The 14,697-nt window shown below is 36.1% G+C and overlaps 1 protein-coding gene across 2 annotated transcripts; it reads right to left on the reverse strand.

Annotated features, from left to right (window-relative positions):
- Positions 1-266: 266 nt before the first annotated feature.
- On the reverse strand, positions 267-7,827 carry LOC143568598 (uncharacterized). Of its 2 annotated transcripts, none has more exons than XM_077054723.1 (10): positions 7,386-7,827; positions 4,985-5,099; positions 4,787-4,897; positions 4,492-4,664; positions 3,950-4,276; positions 3,332-3,457; positions 2,253-3,257; positions 1,462-1,954; positions 1,238-1,328; positions 267-1,144 (listed from the first exon to the last, which is right to left on the reverse strand). In XM_077054723.1, exons 1-10 carry the CDS (start codon positions 7,710-7,712, stop codon positions 949-951), a joined length of 2,964 nt encoding a protein of 987 aa, XP_076910838.1. In that variant the 5' UTR covers positions 7,713-7,827; the 3' UTR covers positions 267-948. The 2 variants fall into 2 exon arrangements, with proteins under 2 accessions (XP_076910838.1, XP_076910830.1); XM_077054715.1 differs by having other exon boundaries at positions 1,462-1,960.
- Between the last annotated feature and the right edge of the window lie 6,870 nt (positions 7,828-14,697).

Genomic DNA, 14,697 nt, shown 5'->3' on the forward strand with positions numbered 1-14,697 from the left:
ACAATATAGGCCCATCCTGAGACAAAAGCGATTAAAGTGATCATCGATTACTTTAATAATTCGTGTTCGGTTCGATTCGATTCAAATGTAGGTCTTCATTTTTTAGATGAATTCAGGTTGCACAAACCAAGACCTACTCGATCTAAAAAAGATCAAAGTGATCATCGATTTTGATTTTCTAAAAACGTAGTCTGGGCCCGGCACGATCCAGCCAGGTTCCAACTCGACGCAAATCCCTAATTACTAATGCTTCAATAAAAAATAAACACATGCTAATGGATATCTACAAAGAATCATTAAACATCATTCAATGGATTGTGGAAATAATTACAAGTCATTTAGCAGCCTGATGATATTTCATGAATACTTATGGAAGCTTGTTTATGAAGAAAGCAATCATGAGAATTGTAGTGGTGTTAATCATTGTGCCCAATGCTCACCCAAAACACACATTGCTTTTCCAAAAGAAAATAGATAATAAATAAAGCATAAAAAGTATTAATAAACCAACCCGAAAATAGTATTATGATCATTACATGCAACAACGCTGTTCAACGTCGTTGAAGCACGACGATACAGAACCACATTTTAAGTTTAAATTCCAAGAATCGCATAATACACTTTAAGCATTATAATTCAAACAAAAAATAAAAACTTTATTAAGTTATATGCTAAAATATCATTTGAACCAATTAAAATTGTAAACATTTAGAGGTATCACATTACTTCAATATCCTCTTAAATCAAAATACTTCTTAAACCGCTTTCAACAGTAGTACGAAAAAACCTGAACTCAAAATCCTAATTTCGGACAAAATACTCCTCACACCTCAGGAACTCACTCAATCTACAACTCACAAAATAATTTTACGAAAATACCTGGTAAATATGTCGGGCATTCTCAATCGTCAAATCTGAGAAAACAATATTCTTGGCATAATTTCAGCATCATATCCTGTAAGGCACATTGTTAGATCTTGACTGTTTAAAATGCTTGTTTTTCTTTTTTGATAGATTACTCTTTCGTTTTTGTGAGTGTGACTTTAATCTCTCGTTTGCAATATCTTGAAAAGGGTTTCTTTCGTCAAATTCAGTTATCGAGACCTTAACTTTCTTCCTCTTTCCTCTGTCATATTCTTCATCCCTGTTGAATTAATAGTTCATAAAATATAAAGACCGTATAAATAATCATAAGTTTCGTATGATTAAAACGTTTATTTGTGGTGTTATAACTCACCATTGATCTCCAGTATAACCAATGGCAAAATCCCGCCTTTCTTCACTAAAAATCTGAGATGGTGCTGACTCGTCATTGTCCCACCGAGGAACTGAATTAAGAGGAAAAACATGTGTAGGTCAAAAGTATTCAAACCATTTTACTCAAAATACAAAGAAACAGGAAAAAAAATTTATATTACTATCCAAGTACGGAAGAAAGGGCAAAAGAGTAATTTTACTCACCTGTTCTCTCATCAATACCCCTGGTAAGCATATGCAGAAAACTCTTTTGAGACGATTGATTTGATTTTTTAGGGTTTGATTGACTTCCACTATTAGAATCACTTGTTGCAAGTACAGCACCGTCTTCAACAACTCTCGGTTTGAATCCATTGTCATCAACAATATGTTTGACCGTCTCCTGTACTACGATTTTGACAAATGAAGACGAGCATCCATTGACCAAATTCTCTTGAGCAAGGTTCTTGACCCGTTTGTTTCGCTTATGTTTCTTTTTTTTCCTCCGGTTTAACGATGCCCCCAAAAGAACATTTGAGCTGAACTTCATACTTGTTAAATTACACTTTAACAAGTTCTTAACTTTTTTACGAGGTTTCTGCTCAAAAGCATTCTTTATAGAACTTTCCTTTTGTGGCACATTTGACAATTCTGTGTTATGGGTTTTCCTGCCAAGGTCTGATATTTTCAGCAATGCTGACTCACCCTCATCAATTTCCTGAAACTTTCCCAATTAGTTGTGAAATAAGAAAATTTTAAGAAAGTTACAGTGGTCAAATGTGTAAAATATAAGATTAGCTAAATGGTCAAACGAGTCATAAGTTAAGCGTTTCTTTGCATAAAACCGCCAAAGTCATTCAATTCAAAAGTTAAACTATTACAGAGTTATTGGAATAACAATGTAACATATAGCTTTTGTAATCATACTTAACACTGCAAAGTTTGATTTATTTAATGTAGACAAAAAGTGTGCCTAACCCATTCAAAATGACCCGTTTTAACCCCTAAAAGATTACCTTTTTATGGTCTTCTGTTTTACTAGGCTCCGAGGTGGTTTTTGAAACGGAAGTTTCTTTCATTTGGGTCTGTTCTGGTTCTGACGCATCAGTATTTAATTTGAAGTCTGTTTGGGTCTCTTTTGGTGCAACTGGGTCAAGCCCATTTCCCTTGGTACCAACAGCAGCCAAAGACTTTTGAGCATTTAAGGATGCATCATTCAGGCCCGTTTCCATTTGGGTCTCTTTTGGTGCAACTGGGGAGAGGCCATTTCCCTCAGCACCGACAGCAGCCAAAGACTTTTGAGCATTTAAGGATCCATCACTCAGACCCATTTCCATTTGGGTCTCTTTTGGAGCAACTAGGCCGAGCTCATTTCCCTCAATACCAACAGCAGCCGAAGACTTTTGAACATTTACTGATTCATCACTCAGGCCTGTTTTCATGTGGGCGTCTTTTGGTGCATCAGAACAATTGGGTGTGCTAACAGTATTCAAAGATTTGTCACCATTTAATGATATGTTATTAAGAAGAGTGTTTGTTTGGGCCTCTTTTGGTGCAACAGAACTTAGCCCATTACTTTGACCAGGATTCATTTGGGCCTCTGTTGCTGCACCTGGCCCGTTGGATGTACCATTCATCACAATGTTCTCTTTTTGTTGAGCAACATCTGCAGTTTCTTTCAATGACGTTTGAGCATTCAATGAACAGTTACTTAGGCCCGTTTTAATTTGAGCCTCTCTTGGCACACTGGGCCCATTGGGTGCAACAGCCATCACAATATTCTCTTTTTGTTGAGCAACAGCTGCAGTTTTTTTCATTAATGTCTGAGCATTTAATAAATGGTTACTTGGACCGGCTTTCATTTGAGCCTCTCTTGGCCCATTGGGTGCACCATTCATCACAATCATCTCTTTTTGATGAGCATCTTTAGCCTTTTTTGATGAAAAATTGTTTCTATCTTTAAAATAAAATAACATGTAAGCTTTCTGCTCAAAAACCGTCTTTTCACTCACTTGATATACCTGTTCAAATCAAGAAGTTAGACAAATAACATAACAAAATAACCATTTTATCCGCTTTCAAGTCATATTATTACCCGATTGTCATCAAGTGCATACCACATGCCACTAGACGTCCTAACAAAACAATAATAATGACCAGAACGTGTACTCCAACCAGCATGAACCAAAACACCATAAAGTGTGTACTTCAGATCACCATCCTGCGTCATTTTGCAAACAAATTTTAGTTAGAATTAAAAAAAAAAAAAAAAAGTTTAAAAGTAGATACGTTAATTTCAACTCGTTAACTTATGTATTAGCTGATTCGGGTTTTGTTTCATTTCTAATTGGCCAAACCGCCAAACGAGTAAAATCAAAATATATATTGAAATAATGCAGGTCAAAATTGATAGGAATCATATTCTAGTTTTAGTCCTAATTGTCATTTGTCTATTTTGGGAGGGGGTTAAGTGTAATTATATTTCTATAAATAGGTATCAATAGCCAATAGGGAGAGGGGAGCATGTTTATGTTGAATATGGCATTGCCATGGCTCTTGCTTATGCAGTGAGATAGGGCTAGGCCCGGAACTTGTAACCTTTACGATTCCGTTAATACAACCGTTCTTCCATCTTTTCCCTATTATCCGATCTTCACTCTATCTATCACAATCATCACATATATCAAACCCTATCAAAAATGGTCAGACTTACATATGGACCGGTGACAAACAGTTTCAGGTCCAAAATGGGACCGAAATGAACTTTCTTATCAATCTTTTGGCCTGACATGTAGCATCCAAAGCGCTTAAGGTGGACGGTAAGAACATTTGGGGCCCTGTAAACTGTAAGCTGTTTGAGAGCTTTGACTTTTTGCTTGCACTGCTGACACTGATATTCCTTAGCCCCACCATCTAAGTGTTCTTTAGCAGTAAAATTTGCAAAAGCCTTATATAAAGTGTCAGCATTCAAGATTTCCAGACTTATATCCAAGAACGGGTCAAATTTGTTTGTGCAATGGTTACACTGCATGCATTTCACCTGAAATATCAACATAAATTCATTAATGTTTTGACTCATGAGTCAAAAGAGTAAAATATAAAAGATTAACTAATTCTTTTAAAGTTGGCAACTTTGACACACTAATCATTCATAAAAATTAAAACTTTGGTAAAGCGTTTTGGGTCAAGCCAACCTAGTTTGACCCACAAAAACCATATACCCGACCCGTTTTGCCACTTCTGCAAAGGGATCACCTGACTCCGAAGTTGACCACCGAATATCTTGTGAACCAAACTTTTATCATAGGCACTTTGTGATTCAGTAGGCACTTCTTTAGGTAGGCAACATTTATGCATTGATTCCAACAAATTTACCATGTATTCATGGGCATCCTCCTGTCTTGAATTCCTAAAAGTTCTAGATATACCTAATTATGTGTTAAAGAAGATTAAAAAAACTGAAAATAATACAAAATGTTGAAGATTTCTGAAAACAAAGTAAAAAATGAAATCTTTAAAAGAAAGTGAACATATATATATTGCAGGATACAACGCAAATTTGAAACAAGGTCCTTAGGTGCCAGTGATCTTCCTGGTAACTGTAGTGCACGACTGACGTGATTCTGAATAGCACATAACGCACAAAATCCTGATTTCCGACCTTTATAGAGAAAAGGGAGTACAATATAAGTCAAATGTTTGTAAGGCCTAATTCTTGAACAAAAAATATAAGTTAAATAGTACTTACAGGTAACTTGATGTTTTCCACTCTGTAAATATGCAGCTAAGGGTTCGGTGTATGTTAAACATTGTAGTACTGAATTAAGAAAGCAAGTGTTCCCAAGATTCTCCAAACCAGCACCCTATATATTGTCAAAAGAAAATTAGCCTGTGACCTCTTTTTTAAAGAACTTAGGTTGATTAAGAGTGATACAAAATGTGTAATGTGTAGAAACAAAAATAAAATGGCTTACAACAAAAGTTAGCAGACGAAAAGTTCACAAGTCAAAAATTTTCAGAAATCAGAGCTTATATAAGAAAACCAGATATCACACTATATAAAGATTATCAAATCTAGTTTATGTCATAACTAGTTCATAAAACAAAAAAAATGGCCAGCATTTTAACAGAAGAAGCATGCATTTACTAAAAAATATAACATACAAAATGCAAAAGTTGAACAATAAATGAATATCAGAGCTGAAAGAAAAAACATTTCAAGAAAGCAAAAAGGAACTATGAAAGGAAAGAAAAATCTAAAAAAACAACAGAAACCATCCGGTTGCAAAATGAATATACAAGGTAAAAAGTAAACCTAATGAATACTTTAAAAGTCATCAGGGTGCAATTTATCCACCTCAGGCTCTAAGACTCTAGCTGACTATTCAACTAATTTTAACTTAAAGACCAAAACTTCTAGTCTTCTACCTTCTTGGATTTTTATAATCTTTTTATCTGACTATCGAATAACCCAAAATACTCGAATTGATTATTGCTCTCCAACAAACTATCCAATAGTAACCCAAATACCCAAGCGATTATACAGATCACGCTTTTGGCAACTTTTATCTTATTAATTAGTAACCGTGTTTAGTGAAGTGTGATAATAAGCATGCTAAACATATGTACGGCTCAATAGTTTTATGCGTTCGCCAGCTCTGCTTCTCATTGTTGAGGTAAGTGATAATCAGGAATGGAGGAATGGAACTGTCTGATAACGCACAATTCATTAAGTAACTATCACAAGAAAGATAAGAGAATCACAGAAAAGGACAAGAAGTCTATTGTATAGAGGGTTTTCCAAGCAGTCATTCATTACAAATAATGAATACGATGGCTTCATGTTTACATATATACATTGGGTTACATCGCATCATCTTGATGACATCAGCCCTATTGGTCTCCGTGGATCACCCCCTGTCACTATCATTGTACAACATTTTTTATAGTGGACCCCACACTAAAAACAACTTGTAACTTAATTCCCACTGAGAACGTACCTCGCATATCAAACCTGCAAGACTGACCAAACTTATAGTCCTATACGTCTATATCATCCATCTGATCAGATAAAAGCTTCGGTGGGAAAAAAGTTAAAATCAGCCTTCAGTAGTGGGTTCAAGTGTTCAACTATAACAAACATTGTAAAATGGTAGTAACTGAAGGTGATACATTGATACCAATACGGCAGATGCCATCATGATGATGCAATGTAATCCAATGTAGACATGAAGCCATCGTATTCATTGTGAAATGAACGAATACTTGTGTTCTTTGTGATAATAACTCGATGACTTAGGGCTTGGACTGATATCAGATAGTTCCATACTTGATCAACGCTTACTTGAATACTCATCATTACTAAACTATAGTGATTTGTGCAACTTAATTGTCTTATTTTAATGTTAATTATACTTCTCACAATAACAAGAAAAGTGTACCCTAATATAACCTAAGTTCCTCAAATATCCAATGATCATCTCAACTTCTTCACTATACTTTAACCTAAAAGTCATTAGTTTGAATAACATTTAAGTACTTACTATCCTGTCACATCCCAACTCGATAATCCAATCATCCACATAACAATTCTATACTATATTTATTAGGGGTGCAAACAAGTTGAGGCACTCATGACTCATGAGCTACTTGAGATCAAATCGATCCCGAGCCTCAAATAAAGCTCATTTAGTTATCGAGCCTAGGGTCGAGCCTTATATAAGAAGCCCGTTTAGGCTCGTCGAGCCTTAACGAGCCTGGTCTAATTTTAAGTTTTACCTCTTATAGACTTCCATGTATTAAACGAAACACCGCACAGCCGAGCCTGAGCCGAGCTTAGCCGCTCATTTTAAGGTTTTTCTCAAAATATATAAAAATCATTTTAAACATATAAAAGTTAATTAAAAAATAACAAACGAACCGAACCCGAGCTTGAAAAACAACTCACGAGTCGAACTCAAGCTTTAGAAAAAGAGCTCAAAATGAGCCAAAGCTCGAGCTCTGGAAAGTGAAAACGAACCTAGCTCGAGCCTCGTTGAGCTCTGCTCGGCTCGTTTACACAATTACACCCCTAATATTATAATCATTTATGATCAATAAACAATTAAACTTGATAATAATTATAATAATAATAATAATAATAAACTTACAATTCTCCTGATAGTAATCTGAAAACTGAGTTCCTGATCCAACAACTCCGATGCATCTCTTTTCTTACCCGATAACCCGACACTATCCGAGCCGACACTTTCATTATTATTATTATTATTATTAATATTATTATTATTATTATTATTATTATTATTATTATTATTATTTAGGGTTTCAACACTAAAACCCCCATCGTTATTGAATCCAGTGAACGACTTACTTGCTAAATGAAACTCAATCCTTCTAAATGACGATTCACCACCTGAGTTTTCAGTCACACTAATATTATTATTATTACTATCGATCAAGCTCAGTGGTTCGGCCATGGTGAATTGAATTGTAGATTTGTGTGCTGCATAAACCCTAATAATAACTCTTGTGCCGTATGAGTGAGTGAGTGAGCTTACACCTTCATAATAATAACGTTTGTAGGGTTTGATCGGTCAATATGGACCTTTGATTTGATTAATTATAAAATGTTTGTTATTAATTAATTAAGACATACTATATAACTAAAATTTATGAATGATCAAAACTTTAAAACGTTATTGGTATTATTATTATTATTATTGTAATGAACGCACTCCTCTCGTCAAGTCGGCATGAATTCATCAGTCATATGATATAAATGTTGTTTTAGAAACCATATCTTGTTATACAATCAATGACAGATGTCTACGTGTAGATTTCATATATGATTATACGACTGTATAATATCATATCGATAGGGGTATTTTTGATTAGTCTCTGTTATAAAACCTGATTACTTATGTATCAATATTTGGTTAAAATTTAATTTTAGACATATGAAACTTCAATTAAGGTATTTGAAGTTTATATTTTCATGTATTGATCACAATAACATGTTAAAACGTATTGTTTTGTATTCTCTCTTTTAAGTGTTATTATTTTATTGTTTCACTTGCATATCGCACAGATATTTAAAATACTAGAGAGACAAGAAATGTTGCATCAATCTCCTGAAGAACAAAGAATCGCACTGAAGAAACACTAATTGACCCGGGTAGATTACGGATAATCTGGGGGTTAAATAGATGTTTCCCACGAGGGGTTATGTCCGGCAAAGATGGTTCTTCTGGTGACCTGCAAAACAGACACCGTGAGCTCGTCACTTAGAATGGGGGGGGGGTACCTCCTTGTGACCACCCTCCGGCGTGAGAATCAGACTAGACTGCTCTTGAATATAAGTGTATATTAAGAGATTGCTAGAAAAGATAAGATGTGATAAGGTAATGTAATGTGTCCATACCATTCCAAGGTGTTGGAGTATTTATAGCCGAAGGTATGTTTCCAAGCAGGTACAGCCGGCTAAATAGTATTCATGTTCTGCCAACTGTGGGCTACGCACGTGCTATGCTGGTGGTTGGTGGGTAGGCAGCGGCTGATAGTGACCGGGCCGGCTGTGTACTATTCCTGTTCCACCAACTGCAGGCTACGCACGTCCTCCGACAGGTTGGTGAGTAGGCAGCGGCTGATAGTGACATGCAGTACAAGAGCGTGCTGCTCGTCATACTGTTGTCAGTGAGCTGTCGTATCTTTGGTCAGATCTTTTGTCCATACCTCGTCAGGTACAGTACAAAAGATCCTCCAGTATCGTACGGACTGGCTCATTTGTGCGGGAGTGTCCCCGGCTTTGTGCGGGAGTGTTCCCGGCTTGCTCACTCCTTCTTCAGGTGACATTACTGAATTATTTAAGAGTTAAGTGCCTTGTGCGTGTAGCTTTGCTGCGCGGGTAGCCTTCCCTGATGGCTAGTATCCGTTGCTGCGGGAACAGGCGGAGTACGTCGACCATTGGGAGGCTTTTCCTACGGGAACAGCTTGCGTACTGCGCGTAAGGACGCCACGTCTCTGAGCATGGTGGGTCCTGCGGATCCAGTTGGTTTCTGCGCAGACGTCTCTTCAAGGTGAATTGCGAGTTTAGCCTTTGCGCAGACGTCCCTGTTGAAGGTGAGTCTTGCGGGTTCAACTGCGCAGACGTCCCTCTTTGAGGTGAGTCTTGCGGGTCCAACTGGGCTCTGCTGGGACCTACCTCTTCACGCACGAATAACATCATAAGAACGTATTTGTATTCGTTCTTGGATTGAAATTTGTGGCAACTTGCTAACTTTGCTATCATGCTGACAACTTTAACAATTGATTGGTTAAAACGGTAAGTGCAATGCTCAACATTAATTGTTGTGTATATTGCTAATTCAAGAAAAATGACGTACAGAGAATATCAATAGGAGCCTAAAATAATATTATGGAGTTAGCTGACATGTGATAACATTCGGTATGTAAAATACGATCTAAAAACTAGACAAGCGCGCTATAATGTCTTTTACTTTAGGTAATACAAAATGTAAAGTGACACATACTCATTATTTATATCTATTGTTTGTTTGTGTTTTTGGTGTCCATGAGACCATGACTTGGACCACCAATAATGAAAGTGTCTCGACACCTGTATGGTTTGGAACTAACCACTTTTGTGTGGCTGGCTAACACATGGGTTCACAAAGAAATCATGATGCCACCACTTGTACCATACGCATGAGCAGTTATGCCTCAGACGTTTGTAATCTTTATCTTTATAAATTTAAGTTATTTAACAATGTTTTAAAAACTGGACCATCTATTGAAGCAACACACTTCTAGTTTACCGAATTACCGGTTATACTAGTCCCACTCTGAAGTCTGAAGGACCGAATGACATAATTAAAAGGGAAATAAATATAAACGTCGACTAATCATTTAAAAGTAAGAAAAGAAAGGGAAAAAAAAGATATGGGTGTATATTATGCATTATCGGGCATTATCCTTCTAAGAAATGCAATCGGCCGGGGTATCTCGGGAGCAACCTCTTCAAACGAGATGTAATTTCTTTCCTCGTTGTACAAATGACACTTCGTCAATATTGTCTTCATCAACCGCCAGTTCCATGACGCCTCGTTTAAATACTACACCATATTCCATACGAATGTCAGTTTCAACCCGTTATATATAACCATTTTTTTAATTAAATAATTAAATATGTACACTAAAGTGTCAATGAATCTTACTTTTCCCCAATTCTCTTGAATAGATTTATGAGCAGCACGAAGAATGTAACTAGGAATCTTTGGGGAAACATGATGAGGTATATGAACATTAATATCATGACAAAGAATCTCTACCCTGTAACATACAAACCTTAAGTTTTAACATGATAATTATATCTTAAAGTCGGAATATACAAATATTACCAGCGAGGATAATCACAGTGTATGGTGCCGTTTAGTTGGGCCTGGGCCGCATTCCATTCATCTAAAGGCTTGAACGGTATGTGAGGCGCAGTGTGGTGAACCATGGTGAAAGTGCTCATCCGCAAATACAATATAAATTAATTTGATAAAAGGGGACGGTTAACGTACAAACTTAAAAACCCGTGCGAAGTGTACGAATCGAATAGCAAAATCATTCAGTGGCATTTTGGTAAATATGTAGAATATCATAATTACACTATATCACATACTATAACTAGAGTAATAAAATTAGGCTGGTCGCTATGGTGAGGGGGCTTCGAAGCCCCACCCGAAAGATGCCCCTCTATGGTGCGGGGGTCTTCGAAGCCCCTTTAATACATATATACATATGTATGTATGTGTGTTTGAGAGATAGAGAGAGAGAGAGGGCCCCACCATCCAAGCCTCATCCGCGCCGGCCGTTTGAACCACCAAATCATCGGCGCCCAACGAAGAACCGCGCCCCACTGCGGTGTTCGGCGCCCGCCAGCTCAGCCTTTGGAGCCCCATAGCGACCAGTCTTATAGTAATGTAACATCTGATGTTAGAAATATAAAAATTAAAATAAAAATTACGCTACAATATTTACAAGTAGCATATTTCATAACACTATAGAATTTACAAGTAGAGTAATTTTATTACTTGTAAATTTTGTAGCGTAGATTTATTACTCTAGTTATAGTTAATGATACAGTGTAATTACACTATAGAAAAATTTACCAAAATTCTCTCTCACTTTTTTTTCGTTCGGTTTGCATACTTTGCACGATATAATAATTTTGTATTTGATCCATTGCCTTGCTAAAATAACTCTTATTAAGTATAATACATGGAAGATAGTTAATTAGTTATATGCCCAAAAGTGAAAGCCCAGCCATGGCATTAACCAGAATTTTATCCATCCGACTATCCCCGTGTAGTAAATAATTGATGGCCATCCAATTGCTATGAATGCAAAAACACAAGCGAGGTTTATCTTTACTCTACCAACTTCATTTGGTCTAAACTTGTTCAAATTAAAATGCAAGATTAACTTGAAAAGATGATTAATAACAATTTATATTCACTTTTATAGATTTATGAATGTGTTAAAAAATTAATTACTGAAATAATGGTATTGCAATAGGAATCTAAATCTTAAATAAAATGATGTTCGACCCATTTGACGGATTCCATCTTTAGCTATTTTTTGAAATTTGACTAGGCAGTCTAGGCTTGTTAACGAACCGAACGTTCAGTGAACTGTTTGTGAACCTTTTGATAGGAAATTTGTGTGTTTAATATATGAACGACCACGAAGCACGATGTTTGTTCATTTAGTTAAACGAACACAAACACATGTCACATTTGTTCATTTATGTTAGTGAGCGTTTGTTCATTTGAATCCGTTTACGTTTGTTCATTTGGTTACGTTCATGTGTGTTTATTATTTTACGTTTTTTTAAGTTCGTTTATATATTTATTTAAGTTTTTAGGCTCGCTACAATTTAGTTTACTTTCATGGAATTAAAATATCACTCGTTACAACTTAGTAGTTTTATCAACTTTCTAGGCACATTATATCGATGTTCATGTTTACATTTAATTGGTTTTCTCACGAAGTTATGTGTGTTCATCTGAATTCGTGAGCCATTCATTTATACATTTAATGAATGAGCAGGGACACATGCATTATTCTTAACGAGCGAGCACAGACAAAAAAACCTTGTTCGTTTTAACTGTTCGTGTTTGATCGCTTGTTAAGTTAAAGTCAACGAACATGAACATAGCTAATCCGTGTTCTCTTACAAGCCAAATGTTGACCATTTAAGATAAACCACAATCCAAATTACAAGTAAATAAATTGACATTGTCATCTTTAGATACCGAGATTGTTAACTAATTTGTGGATAATCAAACGAAAGAATTAAACGATCAAAAGATTCAACCAATACTTCAAGGATTTGATTACTCAATGAAACCCTAATTGTTTACAAGAAACGAAATCAAGATGAATATGAAAGTGAAAACTAAAAACTAATTGAACTGAGAACCAGAGATTATATAATCCCCAAATTGTAACCCTAACCACTTGCTAACAGCTTCAGCATCAATGTTTAAGAAATAACAGAAACAGTCCCTGAAGTTACAACTGAGTAACAAAACAGTCCCTGAAGTTACAACTGAGTAACATCTTCAACTTTACCAACTTTGACATAACCAATCTAACTCAACTGTCATTGACTAACTCTTGACCATCTATTCAATTTAGCTCAATATCTAACAATCTCCACCTTTGAGCAGAAATTGAAAAATACCAAAACTGCCCCTGAACCTAAGAAATATGCAATAATTCCAAACAATGCATAAACTTTGTTCCAGGCACACTCTTAGTTAACATGTCAGCTGCATTATGTCTAGTATCAACATACTCAACCCTGATCTCCCTAGAACTTAAAACTTCTCTGATCCAATGCAGCTTTACGCTGATATGTTTTGATCTCTCATGAAAGACAAAGACCTGATGCTTTGACAGATGAATAGCACTCATATTGTCACAATACACCATCCCATCTTCTATTTCAAGACCCATTTCTGACATGAAACCTTTAAGCCAAATACACTCTTTAATTGCTTCAGTCAGCGCAATGAACTCAGCCTCAGTGGTGGATAAGGCAACAACCTTTTGCAATGTTGCCTTCCAGCTTACAACTCCACCTAAAACTTTAAACACATAACTAGATGTGGACCTCCCTTTGTCCAAATCTTTGGCAAAATCAGAGTCCACATACCCACTGATAACCTGATCCGAATTATCAGTTTTACCAAAAACTAAACCTTTATGCATAGTACCACTTAGATACCTAAAAATCCATTTAATACCTTCCCAATGTTGTCTCCCAGGATTGCTGATATATCTACTAACAACACTGACAACATAACCAATATCCGGTCTTGTACACACATATATCATAACTGCTTCTTTTAAACCCACGAGTTACTACATGTCTATCAAACTTCAAATACCACTGCCTTGGTAATACAGCTGTTCAACCTCAAAACCAGTAGGTTGTCTCCCAGGATTGCTGATATATCTACTAACAACACTGACAACATAACCAATATCCGGTCTTGTACACACATATATCATAACTGCTTCTTTTAAACCCACGAGTTACTACATGTCTATCAAACTTCAAATACCACTGCCTTGGTGATTGCTAGAGACCATACAAAGACTTTTGTAACAAGCAGACTTTATTCCCTTCTTTGTCAACCTCAAAACCAGTAGGTTGTCTCATATATATCGTTTCTTCCAAATCACCATGTAGAAAAGCTGTTTTGACATCAAGTTGTTCAAGCTCTAAGTCAAATACAGCTGTTAATGACAAAATTGCCCTTATAGAGGCATGTTTGACTACAGGTGAGAACACTTCACCATAGTCTACCCCAGCCCTTTGTGTAAACCCTTTGGCAACTAATCTTGCCTTATACCTAGGTTATTCTCCTTTTGTTCTATGAATACCCCTAGAGAACCTAACTTTCTTTGCTTTTCCAAGCATACAGTTCTCACATTCCCCATAGTCACAACTTACTAGATCTTCTATAACACCTTGTTTCTTAAGTTCACTTAAACCATGATCACTCATATCACTCATATGCCCTAACCTCCTGTGCCATAACATTGCACAATTTACAGAACTACCCTCTGCCACAGAAACAGAACCTTCAACTACATGTCCATCTAAGACATATATATTATTCTCTTTCCTAGTACCAGACATAATGATCAGTGAACCCTTAACAACTTTAATCTTTCCATCTTTTAAACCTATATAACAACCATTTTTCTCAAAAGTTCCTAAAGAGATAAGATTTCTTTTTAACTCAGGTATATACCTAACATCTGTTAAGTCTATAACAGACTCATTCTTCACCTTAAAAGAAATTGTACCTATACCTTGAATCTGGCATGAACTGTCATCACCCAATTGAACCACATCTTGTTTCTCCAAGATCAAATCCTTAAAGAACTCCTTATGAGGTG

Source organism: Bidens hawaiensis, unplaced genomic scaffold (genome assembly GCF_021521415.1).
Source record: "Bidens hawaiensis isolate Kalapana, Puna unplaced genomic scaffold, B.hawaiensis_p1.1 tig00001236_1, whole genome shotgun sequence".
NCBI lineage: Eukaryota > Viridiplantae > Streptophyta > Magnoliopsida > Asterales > Asteraceae > Bidens > Bidens hawaiensis.

Excerpts from the sequence above, each read along its gene's own strand:
- LOC143568598 (XM_077054715.1), bottom strand. The coding sequence starts at position 7,712 with ATGGCCGAACCACTGAGCTTGATCGATAGTAATAATAATAATATTAGT. Across the intron at positions 5,100-7,385 it reads AGATTACTATCAGGAGAATT|GGTGCTGGTTTGGAGAATCT; the intron begins GTAAGTTTATTA and ends GACAATATATAG. Across the intron at positions 3,258-3,331 it reads ATGCACTTGATGACAATCGG|GTATATCAAGTGAGTGAAAA; the intron begins GTAATAATATGA and ends TGATTTGAACAG.